This window comes from Anarrhichthys ocellatus, unplaced genomic scaffold (assembly GCF_004355925.1).
Source record: "Anarrhichthys ocellatus isolate YVR2014 unplaced genomic scaffold, GSC_Weel_1.0 scaffold9, whole genome shotgun sequence".
Lineage (NCBI taxonomy): Eukaryota > Metazoa > Chordata > Actinopteri > Perciformes > Anarhichadidae > Anarrhichthys > Anarrhichthys ocellatus.
The window spans coordinates 10,340,059-10,355,816 of record NW_022280039.1 but is presented as its reverse complement, the minus strand read 5'-3'; the positions used below and the strand labels follow the sequence as shown (position 1 = coordinate 10,355,816).

The 15,758-nt window shown below is 42.2% G+C and overlaps 1 protein-coding gene across 1 annotated transcript in view; it reads left to right on the top strand.

The window, feature by feature from the left end:
- Positions 1 to 4,564: 4,564 nt before the first annotated feature.
- The window catches only part of nos1 (nitric oxide synthase 1 (neuronal)), a 37,755-nt gene continuing 26,561 nt past the window's right edge, over positions 4,565 to 15,758 (top strand). The window contains exons 1-3 of the mRNA XM_031849103.1: positions 4,565 to 4,817; positions 9,364 to 10,126; positions 12,397 to 12,499. Of these exons, the coding sequence (XP_031704963.1) occupies positions 9,429 to 10,126; positions 12,397 to 12,499 (801 nt within the window). The 5' untranslated portion in view covers positions 4,565 to 4,817; positions 9,364 to 9,428. The remainder of the gene's footprint in view (positions 4,818 to 9,363; positions 10,127 to 12,396; positions 12,500 to 15,758) is intronic.

The window sequence follows — 15,758 nt, the reverse complement described above, 5'->3', positions numbered from 1 at the left end:
ATCACGCATGAATAACCATACACACTTTGAACTCTACTGGGCTACATCTCACCGTACAGCTATAATAAACTTAAACAGTTCAATTCACTTGTTCTATAGCGGCCTCCCATCTGTAACTACCTAAATGTCTGTGCGTCATCTGCAAGATAACAGGGAACACAAGGAGGAGGACGCCACTTTCAGGCGTTATGATAAATGGAGGTAATTATTTTCTTTCTATTCTGGGGAGAACCTTAAGAACCGCTGGGGAAAAGAAGGCTCACTAGGCGGTCGCATGCAGAGAAGCGGGGCTGTAATGCCCAGAGTGGCATCATTTGTTATCACTTGGGTACCAAAGTGGGGAGGGCACCGTAATGGAGACTTGAGCCAAATTTTCATACTTGGTGATTAAGTCAAGAGGGAGGCTTCATCCCCTACAGGGGTTACACAAAGTGTTCTGCAACCAAAAGGTCACGTGATTGATTCCTGAAAGGGCCTAAAGTGTGTCCATCAGCAGCTACATGTCTAAGTGCCGTTGAGCATGACATACAGCCCCTCCTCCCTCCCTCAGTCAGTGCATTTTTATAAGAGATGTTTTGATACCATTTTTTTATTCTTTCCCAATATTGATTCCGATACCTGAACTTGCGTCTCCGCTGATACCAGAGTGCCAAACTGATACCAGTCGAGGAAAAATAATACTCTAATAGCTGTGAAAACATCTCCTTCAAACAACTGTATTATTCAATTTTCATATAACATACATTTTACAAGATTACTGTTGAACACATCTGGACATAACACGTCATTTAAATCAGTTTAAATCAGTGTAAATTATCTAGTGAGGAATATATTAAATGTTTAACCCTTTTAAAATATAAAACCAGCTGAATACAATCAGACCCCTGACTCATATGTTGATGTCCTCTGCCCCAAACGTGCAATGTTTTATGCAAGTCTTTTCAAATGAGCTCATGATAGATAGATAAAATGCCTCCTAAATGTCTCTATGGAGTAATGGATGTGACTGCGCTTTGTTTGCTCTCACTAATTAACAGTTCTTTATCCTCTGGCTGCGTCCCAGAATATTTGAACATTGCCGGTGTTCAACCACTCATTAAGAAATCCGGCCTCGATCCATCAGAATGCAGCAATTAACAGACCTCTTTCAAAATTACCTTTTATTGCAAAGAAGACAGTCTCCCTCCAACTCCTCGAAGAGTTGAGACGAAACAACATTTTATGAACAGTTTCAGTCAGGTTCTAGGCGGCATCACAATTCTGAAATTGTGCATATTAGGGTGAAAAATGAACGATTGATGCTGGTGAACCGCTAGACTTAAGAGTAGCTTTTTCACAGTTGAACACCAAATTTTGATTGAGATGCTGCAGCACTGGTTAGTATATCTGAGATGGCTCTGAAGTGGGTTTGTTGTTATTTGATAAATCAGATTTTTTTTCTGTTTCTATTGACGACTTGTCCCACCACTCTTTAGCAAACTGTGCAGTACCTCAGGGTGATATTACAGCTGAGTGCATCGCCGATCCCCGGCTGATACTCTGCGGCAAAAGACACAGCGCGGGGAAAACAGTCTGCTCCAGATCAGTATACTCTGAGTGCACATTTAGAGTTAATATTATCAAGATAACCAGTTACCATCAAATGTGTCTTCATTATTTCTCTGATACTGGAGATGGCTGCTTATTATACACACATCAAAGTGAAACATATTTAAAAAATATATTTTATGTTAAGAGCTCAGGTTATTTTTAGATCATAATAAAGTGCTGTCATTATGAGAAAAAAACGTTTAAGATAGATAATTTGAATATTGCAGCCAAAATTACACTGAACACAATGACAACTTGGAGGTTTTTCTCAACTAAATGATGTTATTTGTTCTTTTGAACTGTTTAAGTGGCTCTTCACAATAACAACTAACTGCTACTGATAGATTTGCCTCTAACATGACAGATGTTCCAGAATAGTCTCAGCACGGGTCACCACCCCTTCCAGCAAGCAACAAAGAAAGTAAAAACTTGTTACAAAAGGAATAATAAGCGAACGGTGACCGGGTTGTCGGCCTTAGTAAAAGAGGAATGGATGGCACACTGCAGGAGAACGTTGTGTTTCAACTGTTTTTTTTTCTTTCAAAAAATAAGACTAGCAGCAAAGTCAGCGCAAAACACAGACTCAACCCAAAGAAAGAATGATCAGATCAGGTGTGTCAAGTGTTGCACTGAGCTCTAAAGTAAGAGATATGACACAGTAACCTGTGGTTTGTGTTTGACAAGGGTCATTGTGACACACAGGGGAGAAGTGTTTAGACTGTTGAGACATAAAAAGACAAAACCTACAAAAATGAAACTACTATTTGAGCTATTTAATGATCCCAGTCAATAAAGAGTGTCTTTTGATACAGCTCCACTAGATCTCTCTTGTCACCCTCAAATACACAACTGTTGTTCATTTATTTCGTAATTTATTCCCTGTTCATTTTGAAGATTTGATTACAGAGCTTCAAAGAGCTTTTGTAAACTGAAGTCTTGAAATCAGTGTGCCAAAGCAGTCTGGTCCTCTCTCTTCTCCCTCGACCACTGTTGCTCAGTTTCATTTATATATTCATCCTTTCTCCTTTTATTGCCATTCTACGTGTCAAAAGTCTGGTGAAACTGCCTTTTTACGTGACTTGTTTCAATTGTAGAATATAGTTGAGTTAAAGAGCTATTAACTTATCTCCTTCTATTTCAGGCTCCCCGCATGCATAATTATTTAAAAAGGGATCACCTTAGGGCACAATTCAAAAACCCTGTAAAGGTAAACGCTCAATAAACTGTCTTCTTTTTTAGGCTATTGGTTTCAGTTGTTGTTGTTTTTTATCCGCACATGGTCTTTTGAAGAAGGATTTTAATCTTAATGTGATGCTATTGGAAATATGAAGGCTAAATAAAATGAATAAAATCTCTAAAAAGGCTGGCAGCTTGATTACATTTGTGTTTAGTCTCTCTGCATTGGTCTTCTGGTGCTCATTTTTTCTCCCTGCTGCGAACAGGAATTTTGGACTCTTCTCATAAATGCCATGCCTGTGTTTTATTACTTGCATTTGTAATGTAAGAAGAGGTGTTTGGTGTGACGTAAATCAAGAAGGTTTTTCTTTTAACCCCTGAGTTGCACTTTTAGTCAAATCTCATGCTCTTCAGCCTTTTCCATTACAGTTCCTAATACCCCAGTGAGCACCAACCGGGATTTCAACGATGATTTCTTGTTGAAAACTGGATTGTATTTGGTCTGAACGTCTAAGACCTATTTTCGTTGTCTTTTCAACCGACTAAAATGCGGTTATATCACAAAACACCAATGTTTGAAAATGTTGATGATGTTTTTCAGTTGTAGGTTGAAAGAGAGATGATATTGGTTACTTTGAATGCATTTCTCCAAAGTAACCGGTCGGTGAAATGTAGTCAACACGAAGACGTGATTTAAAGGTATTTAATGTTTCATATAAAATGTCATAAATAAGGAACTATAGACGCGCTGCCAACAAGAAGCTCCCAGGACATCGTAATGAGAGCAGTGTACATCATAAGTCTGTACATTCATGTAAAACAAGTGGGTGTGCTTACTGCTCGAACACGCATGCGCATGGTACTCAGAGGCCAAATCCCAATCTCCACACCCTTTATGAACCCTTTCCGTAAATCCACATTTCTGCAGAAATTTGCCCAAGGGAATTACCCACAATTTCTGGCAGTGTGGGTGTTCAGCCAGGCATTTTATATTTCCTCAGAAACATTAAGGATTAAAGATGGAACATGAAAACACATGAAATCAGAAGAATGGAAGCAGAGATTATATTACACCAATTAATTCGTCGAACATTTCATTTTGTCATTGAAGCTGTTTTGACAAAAACAAGTAGAAAAAGACCTCTCGTCTTGTGGGGAAAGAGCCTGGAAGACGTCCAAATCAGGGAGTAAAAAGCTCAAATAAATACCCACAATGGTACATATTATTATAATATTGTTTTGCGTTGTCATGTGTTACGACGTGTGTACGACATGTGTTACGACATGTGTTACAACGAGACAGTACAATCCCGTCCCTTCCACGATTGTACTTTCTCTTTTCTGTCTTTCAGGATGTTGTTCCGTCACCTAATGAGCCACACCTTAGGCTGGTATGGTTCCAGTTTTAAAGTGTACATTGACATTGACATTGACAGACGCAGATTTTGATTTGATTTGTTTCTTTCAGACATGTCCACACATTGGGTTTGGGGCCAGACTGCCTCTACAACTTTGAAAGTAACACGTAAGATATTACGCACCGGATTTGCAGAGCGGAGTGAAGGCTTCACATTGACTACATACTTTGCAAGTACTTGAAGAATGCTCACTCACTGGGATACTGCAAGTTTAAGAGCTCACAATCAAAAGCGAGAAGGGACACACCGTGCCCTCCCTTGCCCCACTCACAAGGCCTACAGCGGGCTCCAGGAGATTGTGAATATGAGGAGAGTCGACTGTTGCATGCTGAGTGATGACGATATCCGACACAACTAAACCCACCCACCGTTACATTTAAATGCCCGCGCACGGCTCTCTCTCCCAGCTCGTCACCGTGCCTCCCGCTGCTCTGCATTTATAAGGCGCCCCGGTGCGCCAGAAAAGGCACAAGCGTGCCTCGTCTCTAGAGAGGCAGAGCGCGTCGTTGCGGCTTGGAGACGTTTTATTGTTTGTCGTGCAGCCGCTGCTGAGGAAGAGACGCAGGAGCGCAGGAGTTTTATCCCAAGTTCGCTGCAGCAGGTCGTTGTGACAGCGACCTTGTTCTCAGGGGGGTGAGTTGTTCCCTTTAATCCACTCTGCTCCCTTTTATATTTATTCTTTTGTTTCTGAGGAAAATTAAGCTGCGCATTCCCCTGGTGGATGAGGATGTAGAAGAGCTGCCCTTTTTTCCCTTTGAAAAGACGTTTAAAAAACGACCATGGTAACCGGTCAAAAGAAGCTCAAAATTGTTCAATAGTAAAAGTTTGTTTCATTCATTTTTATATTTTTTATCGACTTTTTGAAGACGTTGCATTCACAGTCAGAGCATTGTCACATTGTATTTGCAATAGTGACATTTTGCATCGTCTGTATTGTGCTAATAATAGCATATCGTCGTTTTGGAGCTTACTAAGAAACCACATCCAAATTTCTCCGTTGAAAGCCAGTATTGCAAACCCCAGTGAAATCTGGTCTAAATGTGAACGTTTAATCAACCTCTACACATATTCGGTGAAAAGACAAAGTCAATTTTAATCCAGTTTTTAACGTCCTTTTAACCTTAAAAATGTTCACTGTAAAAGTAGTCATTTATAAACTAACACATCCACGGTTTCCACTTAAAGGACAAATAAACCCATGTGACTGCAGGCTACAATTAATTTGTGTTCATCAAGCAACAACTTAAGTTTAACATAAACAATGTAATGTAATGTAATGTAACAATGCTATTTATCTACAATTACAATGAAATAGAAAAATACATGATTATTGACAGTGCAAACAATAAACAAATCCCCCTTTCCTTCTTTAAATGTTTTTTTTTTTTCAAAGCCACCACGAGCCTTTTTCAGATGGTCTGCCATGTGGTGGACACCTGTTAAAAAATAAATAATATCAATAAGAGTTTGTTATACCCTTTGAGCAAAACTGCAATTGAACTTTGACATGCACAACTACGGATACACATATGGTAGCCTCTCTGTTACACAGTATCATGCTCTACGTGGTTTGTGTGTTGCTGTATGCCAAACATCAATGTTTTACACAACTTCTTGTCTGTACATCACTTTGTAGTATTCAGTCCCTCCTCATCTGCCTGTAGCCTCACTCGCTCTCTGTTGTGTATTTTGCCAAATCGCCTAAAAATTTAAATAAATGAAATGTTATAGACTACAGCAACAGCCCATAAAGCCAGTCACATAAGCAAGCCAACATTACACACTAGAGAGTGTTGTTAAAAAATAGTCTGGCAGCATGTTAAGCTATGTTTACTGTTGGTCCAGGACCAAGGTGCAGTATCCTACAAGCTAAGATGCTAACGCTAAAAGCTAGCAGCCTAGAGCGCATCAAGAACAGCATGAAGTTAAACAAAAGGTGGTAATTTCTGAATGCTTTATTGAAATGCAGTATTACAATTAATTACGTGAAGCCTCATGCTCGCTTCATTAGCTCTGTCATCTTGCTCAGCAAGTCTTTGTACACGTTCTGGCAGGTGCTACCTTCGAAGTCGAACCAGTCTTGCGCATGCGCATTACTGCAGTAAGCCCACTTATTTTACATTATTGTATGGAAATTCTCCCATAACGATGTCCTGGACGCTTCTTGTTGTCAGCACACAGTCTATATAGTTCCATATGTAGGCCTTTTATAATATAAAACATTAAATGTGTTGAAATTAAGTTTTTGAGTAGACCACATTTCACCAACAAATGCGTTATGACTTTGGAGATATTCATTCAATAAATACCCGCTCTTTCAACTCCCAACTGAACAAGTTCCGAGCATTTTCAGACAAATTGATGTTGTAATCGTATTTTAGCTGTTTAAAAAAAAAAAAAAAGAGTCCAAAAAGAGGTCTTAGACGTTCAGACCGATTACCACCCAGTTTTCTACTGATCAATGTCCCCGTTTGTGCAGCTGAGATTGTTGAGGGTGGATGGAGCGTTCCTGAACTAGTGTGCAAACCTGTGGCTCAGATGTGTTTAGCTTTATTGGCAATACTATTTGTATTTTTGCCAAAAGTCGGCACAACTTGTTGCTGTTGGAAATACCAATGAGACTTAATCTTGACGGGAACATCTTGCGCAATTTGTGTCGATTGTATTGAGGAGAGCAGTGCAGCGAGTCCCCTTGCATGTGTGTGAAGTTCTGATGTGTTCCACAGTTGTGTATTCATGAGATTGAAATAATGTCAATCGGTTTTCTTTGCATTTTGTGAATGGTTAAAGTTGTTTTTTTTCTATCGGTAGCAACACGCACAATTGTAGCTCATATGATGTGTGTGGACTTATTTTGGCAACAGGCAGTCCACATTTGTTTTACTGCTGTTGAATAATGATATACGACAAAACGTGGCCCAGCTCTTTGGTCGATGTTTGGAGACAAACCTGTTAGTGCAGTGCACACCGACGTATACAAAAAAAGCAACCACATAACAAACGCATATTTAATTTTTTGGAAAATGCACCGCGTGAGCACAGTATAATAATAATAAGGCTGTTAAAACTCGATTTTGCCCCTCTGACATGAACACAACAACGGGACCCCAACCCTTGGCCCCTGCACGGCTGCTCGCTGCAGGACTATCAATGTTGCAAGACAAGTAAGACGTCCATGCTACGTTGTTGGTATGAGTTTGTCTCCATTTGAAAAGATGCTAAACGTTTAAATGCAAAGTATACGCTCTTTTCACAAACGACTAAAACTAGTTCAAACTTTACAAAAAATGGAAATCCTTAGAGAAACAAACCGGGAATTAACTGCCAGTTAATGAATAGCTGACACGTGGTTTCTGTACCACCGTATGTGATGATGTACTTGACAGACAGATAATGTGTTAAATATACAAATATTTATATAATTTTCTTTGATGAAACGTTTATTTAGCTCCGAACCACCAATAATTCATCGTTACCGGCTTTTATTAAGTCTTTTAATTATGACATTATAATATAAGTTCATCCTATACACAGCTCAGACACCGTAGCAAAAAGAAAAAGAAGAAGATTTTAATATTCAAGATCAGAGCGCATTTCAATCAATAGTCGCATATTGGCAATTCCAGATCTTCGTAGGGTGCCGCTACACAGAGTGAGGATTGAAGTGCCGCGTACTTAAGTTATTCCTGCGCCCCGGGACAGTTCAGTCAGTATTTATGAACGCGCGCCACGGACCAAAAACCTCACCCCTTCAATGTGTGATATTTTTTTACTGATATGCAAAGTGGAGTTAAATCGGTTGAACGATCGCACGTACAAGTCAGCGCCTCGCTCATTGGGCTCTGTGGAAGTTGGTTTCATATTGCAGCGACATCACACATTCAAGGGCATCCCCTTCCTCTGCTGGAAAGGAAATCAAACCGATAAAAGTGAACGAACTGTTGCGGGGGAGCAGAGAGAATAACACAAAGCGGAAAGTGTGAGAACAGGCAGCGTTCAGAGAGGCTGTTGTAAAGAGCGGAGCGCTGACCTTGGTGCTGAACCGTTCTCGCTACGCCGCGTGCCTGCCCTCGTGGACTGACCGACTGCGCAGCACGCGGCAGAGCGGCTTCAGCTGAACGGAATGTTCGCATCGGGTGTGTCAAGTGTTGCACTGAGCTCTAAAATAAGATATGTTGTGACCCCCCCAGGGGAGCAATGTTAAGACGTCAAAAGACAAATCTTTAGAAGAAAACCCAACAATTGAATGTCCCAGTTCTTGAAAACAGATGATGGGGGGGGGGGTGACGACCAGCCTCATGTCATTTACTGTCTTTTTGATAAAGCACAAATACATATCTACACTAAACTTCAAATAAACTGTTTTTACTCCTTTCTTTGATTTGTTCCTAGTTAATTAAGATAATTTGATTTCAGAGCTTGACATTTACTGCTGTTGTAATCTCTCTCTCTGTCTCTGTCTCTGTGTGTGTGAATGTCTTTATGAATGAAACTTTCTTTCATTTGTATTGCTATTACATAACATCTCTCAAAGTAAAGTCTGGAACTGTATTACTGTTTTTTTGTGTTTTTTACGCAGCCTTCTGTACATTCCAAAAAACTATATGGAATGCACCAATGATTTTAGGCGATAGTATTGAATCGATATCATGGATGCATTAACATGTTCTCTATACTGTTGGGTAGTCTAATCTACAATAATGCATTCTATTCTATAAACTGACCATTTTAAATCTGTAGCTGTTAAATAAGTTAAAAGTGCACTATTTCATATATAGTAGCTTAAAATGGAAAAACCAAAAAAGTAGCATACAATTGTACTCTGTGCTTGGGTCCAAATCCCATGAACCTGTTAACGTTGAGTCTTGCGGTTTCATTTACTGTAGCCAATATTTGCATTTAGAACATTACACTTTGACACAGTGTTTAGTCACCGTGATGCCAATATTGAGGATCACAGAGGTACGAGCAGGTCTGATCAATTGGAAAATAGAATTTTTCATGTCCATGGCGATATTTTGCATCCGCAGCTCAACTGCACTTAATGATCTGTGTAATATGACACTCTGCTTGAATGACTCATGCACCCTCTTTGGCTTATGTTAAATCAACACACTGGTAATTTCCTCTAAAACTAATAGAACTTCCTATTTCCCCTCTTCCTTCTGTTGCTTTTTAGAAACATCCCTGGGGACACACATATTCTCACTCGCACACACACAATAGGACACACACACAGGCACCATGCAGGAGTCAGAGCCCACAGTCTGCCAGCTGCAGCCCAACATCATCTCGGTGCGTCTTTTCAAAAGGAAGGTCGGTGGTCTGGGCTTTCTGGTGAAGCAGAGGGTGTCCAAGCCGCCTGTCATCGTGTCCGACCTCATCCGCGGCGGTGCTGCAGAGGAGTGCGGCCTTGTGCAGGTGGGCGACATAGTCTTGGCTGTCAACAACAAGCCCCTGGTGGACCTGTCCTATGAACGGGCCCTGGAGACGCTGAAGAACGTGTCACCCGAGAGTCACGCCGTGCTGATCCTCCGTGGGCCCGAGGGCTTCACCACCCACCTGGAGACCACCCTGTCTGGAGATGGCCGCCAACGCACAGTGAGGGTCACACGTCCCGCCATCCCACCTTCAAAGTCCTACGAGCACTGCTCCCCCCTCAGCCCATTCAGCCCCGGGCAGCAGGTCAACAAGGAGCCCCAGCTCAGGGCCATCGAGAACCTGTCATCTCCGTCAATCACCCAGTCCCTCCTGCAGAAGGGAGGCGTGCAGGCCCAGGACGGGAGCCGCGGAGGTCTCCTGTGCAACGGGCTGGAGGAGAACAACGCGCTGCTGAAGGAGATCGAACCAGTGCTGCGCCTCATCAAAAACAGCAAAAACGAGATCAACGGAGAAGGCCAGAGGAATGCGGGGAGAAGAGATGCTGAGAACCAAGTGGCCCGGTAACTCGTCATGTGATACTATCTTACTGAACCCTCAGTTAGTGTCTTTGTGTTCGTACCCCTCCAGAGTGCAAGTTGGAGTCGGAGCCTTTGTAGAAATATAATCACAATTTAAGTCGAGGGCTCGCAAACATGGTGGTTAGTGGCTCACAGAAGAGCCTACACCTGGTCCTCTGCTTGAAAGGAAGTCTCCCCACTCACTTTGCCCTGCTGTCCCTAAACTACGTGAACCAGCTGCATTGTACTAGCAGCTGTCAGACAGGCTCTCGGTCACCTAATATGACTCGGTGTTCAGTGCCAAGTAATTACTGTCACAACATTCATGACGATTTCGGGTGACATTCTTCAATTACTGGGGCAACTGTCCTTATTCAGGTTTACATAAACTCCGAAAAATTGTTTGCACGTATCAGAATGTTATTGCAATCTGACTTAGTTTGACACTACAGTTCCCATACAAATATGTTGGGATAGACATATTCGCTGCATTAGTGTTGATGTCAATTCCCATAATAATGTGACACAGTAGACCCCAATTAGCAGTCTGCCACACAAAGCTTATCTCACACTTGTCATGAGACCATTTATTATCAGCTTGCAAGAGAGCGAAACTGTCCCTCTTGGTTGTGGGGGTCGGGTGCAGCAGTGTTTCAGCAAGCAAGTCGTTGAGACGCGTGAAATTGGCAACAATTCTGTATTCAGCATGTTGCCTTTTCAATATTTAATGAGGGAGACAAATGACAAATGTTGCGCTCAGAGTGCTTTAAGTTTGTTTTAAGTCTCAACCCCGGACAAAGCTTTTCATAAGGCATCAGTCTGCGCCAATATTCCATCCCCGACTCTAAATGGTCTGCACAGTGTACTGTTGATATTGGCGTCTCAGTTATCTGCTATTGTACTCCCCGACCAATTGAAATCAAATTGAGGCCACCGTCTCCCCGAATCAATATGTGATCCTTGACCTTGTCGTTCACGAATGCACTTCCGGATATTCATTGAATTCTAGAAAGACGTGTGCTTAGAAAAGCATGAAAGGTGAAGTCTTGCTGAAATGGCTTTTCTTAATAACGTTTAATCCTACAAAATTCAAGACCATGTTGACATTTGGTCGGCACCAGGCAGGAGCTAACTTCATTTTATCCTGTGTTATAACTTCTGAAGAGCTCAAAGTAAAAGCTAATGAGACAGGTTATTGTGAAAAGAATAGCCAATAATGTGTTGTTTTCTTTCTTCCTGGGGACTATTATGAAATGACATCTCTCAAATTATTTCTTGGTGACTATTAATCATAACTGTCGGCTTGTTTTCAGAGCAGAAGCGGTTACGATTTCACAATCCAGCATGAGGCAGATGACGCTCTGCCTCAGAGCTAATGACAAACGACTCATGCAACTTCTCTCTGTGTTTCTGCGTCTCTGAACTCCACCTCTGAATTGTGGGGATAAATATGTTCACGCAGATTGCGGCAGTAAAGAGATACACCGTGACAGGGAGTGTGAAAGGGACAAGGGATGCCTGTGAGGATTTACAATTAGCACATGCTCATGAGAGACATTGGGCAGCGGGGGAATGTGAAAGTCGGTCGATGGCGATATGTGTGTGTGGGCGTTTTTCGGTTGCAGGAACGCATACTTGAAATCACACGCCGATGAGTTTGCCGTGTTTATGCATTCAGCAGCACGGCGATGCCCCCTCCCCCCCTTCTCCTTTAGACTCTTAGGATTGTTTCGTTACAGCCCAGAGTGACACCGCTCACACTTCATATCCTGTTGTTTTCGTCTTTGCTGGGTGAGTGGCAGCTGCTGTATATTCAAACATCTTTTGTAATTCATTTTTAGGTACCTGACTTACCCTTGTCACTCACAAGGTTGTCTTATTTTCTTCTTTTGAGTTCTTATGGCTCACACCAACAAACTCACTGAGGCTGACATGTAGGAGCAAGTTGTCCCACTGCAGCACCGCAACGGGTGCAAACGGGAAACACTGAAAAAACGCTAGCCAAGCTCCGTCTACACACCCACGAAGGCCCGAACAGAGAAAACACCTCTGTGGGTGTGCAGACCCTTTAGAAATTGTGCAGGGATTCCTGATTTAATAGCATTTTGGAGAGTGTACAAGTCTGTGGTTTATTTATTTGTAAAGATGGAAGAAAGGCGTCTTGTTTACTGCCTGTGTGTGTTTGCATGTCTGGCTTTTAACAAACGAAAGCGCTGTTTTGCACCAGATGTGAGTGCACACACACCTGACAGAAAATTGTGTATGACCTCCAGGGACCTTGGCGTGGGAAATGGCACGTCTCCCCAGCTGGCGTCAGATAACAACAGAATGCTGGAAAACATGCCGGTGGAGCTCCACAACGCTGACACTGACAAGGTAAAATGAAACAAATGTTCAGCCCCTGAAATTATTTCGCGATAGAAGAAATCATGTGTGAGCATATGTTGGTGGTCCTCTACCCTCTCAGATCAATAACTCCAAATCCTTGTGTCTGTGCGTGCATGTGTTTGCAAATATTCATGAGCAGGCCTGCTGAGTGAACCTGCAGCTGTATAATGCATGTGCATCCATGGCTGCTTTTGCCTCTGTGGCTTTATAGCCTCGTACAATAATCCACACTATTCACACTTTTCATGCTTTTAGATACTGAGCATGCACATCTGTGTTGCTTCTTTGCACATAGTAGAAAAGCCTTTGCTTAAGATCCCACCACCTAGGCATTAGATCCTTCCGGGGGGGGGGGGGTGCATTAAATCCAGCTTATGCCTTCCACACAGAAGGGTCTGGTCACAAGTCGGAGAGTCTGTGACAGGGATAGCGTCGTAATCTGCACATGGTCCACGTGCACCCACTTGTGATGTTGCTCCAGCCCCCGTCAATGGGACCGGATGGGGCGAAATGATTCCTGGAGGCCTAATGAATACGTGCAGCTGCTGATCCCTCTCTCTCCATCAAATGTGGCCCCTGTAGAAATGATGCAGCCCCCTCAGACCTGCAGAGAAGAGAGGGTGTTAATGTGCGTGTTTGTTAGAATATTTGTGTGAGAGTGTTTGAAAGAGGGGTGGGGGGTGCATTCTTGATGGCGGTAAGAGAGGATATGTATGATGTGGTAAGGAGCCAGATCTCTTTCCTGGTAGTGTGTGCTCAGACTGAGGAAACGTGTTCTTCTAGAAAAGAGTGTTGGGAAAGTGGTGTGTGTGTGTGTGTGTGTGTGTGTGTGTGCGTGTTTGTGTGTGTGTCGACTCATTAACAAAAAATTCCCCTGCAGGCGTTTTACTAGACACTGATGATAACTTTGATGGCTCATCACTAAGTGTTTAATTCGATAGGCTCTAGTCAGACACTTAAGAAAACTTTGTACGATTTAAATACATGGACTTCAAGCGACATGTTGATGGCCTGCAAATTAGTTTTTCTCAATTTGGGGAAGGATTTTCCAAGTGTGTTCAGTTTGAGCTTCCACTCTTGCCTCTAATTTAATGTTTAAATGCCTGTTGCAAAGGAAAGGTGACAGAATGTTCTGTCAAATTCCACCAGCTAGTGAGCTCTGGAGACACCACCTGTTTGATGATCCGTTGAATGCGAAGATATGCCTCTGCACCTTCTTTTGTTTTTTACACACAATAGCTTAATCACCACTGAATAAGGTACCAGATGTCAAACCATAAATGTGAATGACTAAACCATATAAATATTTAACGACTATCTATTTCCACTTCTGAGGCTGTCGGTCTCGCTTTCTTATTTTGATCTTTTCCCATCAGCACACGTCTTGCGCTCATTATCTCCTTTTCCCATCAGAAGTTTTAATTGATGGGTGAATGAGAAACTTCTGCTGTGTAACTGCATTTACCAGAGAGTCTTTGGTCATTACATCCTGTTATGAAATCATCTTCATCAGATTAGCTTCAATTGTCTTCGTTTCTAGCTCCATGGACGCTCCCTTCTGTTACATCCACACCTCATTCCTGACATTTAGGCCTCGGAAATGAGGCATGATGGGATTTACAAGTAAGTGTATGTGTGGTCCAGCAATTTATCCCAGTAACATGGACTACAAGAGGGAGGTCTGTGTCATTAAAACAGACTTAGTTTGTACATTGGCAAACAAGGAGATAAGGAAGCATGATCTGCTCAACGTTGTCCCTCTATATGATTGTTTTTCCGTCAGTGTTGTACCTTGTAATTGCTAAGATATGCTACTGTTGCTATGCCCGACAGCTTTCTGCTCAAATTTACTTTATAACATTAACGGGGCAGATTTACACTTGGAATTTGTACTAATTTACAAAAAGATGTGTTCTTGATTTCAGAGTTGGATAAAAACAAGCTGAAATGTGTTGCTGGTGACCGTCTATTGCAGACTTAAATGTTGGTAGAACGTTTTATCAGCTGTAGCTAGTGAGTTTATTACGCCAACGTCGGCTCCATGACTAGGTTGGAAAATGTTTTATGGCTGACTTTTTCTTTAGCTTCACCTTCCCAAAATCCAAATAAAGATGTGAATTGAGCGTCACAAATGTGAAAACTGCCATTGAGCAACTCTACAGCAGTCGGCGGTAATGTGAAATGATGAGGATCAGTAAATGTACAAATCGCAAATTACTGCTGATAATTGAGTGGGGAGTGAACGAGGGAGTGATTTTGGACACAGACCTTGAAGGACCTGCCAATCCTAGCTGCATTGGCGAAGCTGTGATTGGGCAATCTCTGTTTGGGGGAGGGGTTTAGCAAAAGGTCAATTGGACATGCATCCTTTAATAGCTGACCTCGCTCTTAAGTCAGTTTTCTTTTCAGGAGCAAAAAAGCCTTCATCCTTCCACAGTGACTGACATTTAAAATTTACGTCAGTACACATGTATGAATAAAGAACAAAAGTAAAGTGACATTTACGGGCTGTTCATATAAACAGGCTTCTCTGAAACCTGCATGTGGCATTAATAGAAAAGAGACTCTAAGCTATAGCTTCTGGTCAGTGAGCGACAAGACATGCATTCATATTCAACTACGCAACTGCTCTGCTTCTTCTGTCAACAACCTTTAATTCCTTGCATCTGGTTTTCATTGAGAGCTCTTTCCGGTACAATGATCTTTCTTCCTGTCCGCAACCTCAGTGATAATGTGTCATATCTGAGCCGCACAGTGGGGGGTTACTGCTGTTGGAGCGTGAACACGGGAACTAAGCTCTTATCCTCAGTGTGTGCAAAATCAAGTTCAATTCAATCCACCTCATTCCTCTCTGCTGTTTGAGAAGATGCGAAGTGACAATGAGACCCGACTGGCGTGACCTTGTTGGTATTCGTCTCCCCGGTGAGGATGATGATTGCGGCGCTGTCGTTCAGAAGATGCTCCACTGTGCGTTTAACAATGCTCTGGGAGACGATGAAAGAGCGTCCAAGGTTTGGCATTGATTACTCTGTGCCATTTTCTATAGGAACACTTACAGGCGGCTTTGGGGTTGAATTGCAGGCATTCACAAGTCAATAGCTACAGTATTGGAAAACCCAGCGAGCCTAGAGTTAGCTTGCCATCAACCTGCTGTTAAATGTTGATTGCCTTTATCCTGGAGCGGGATGTAAAACAGAAACGGAGAGCGGAGACAATGTAAGTAGTTTCTGTGCATATTCCTGTGCTA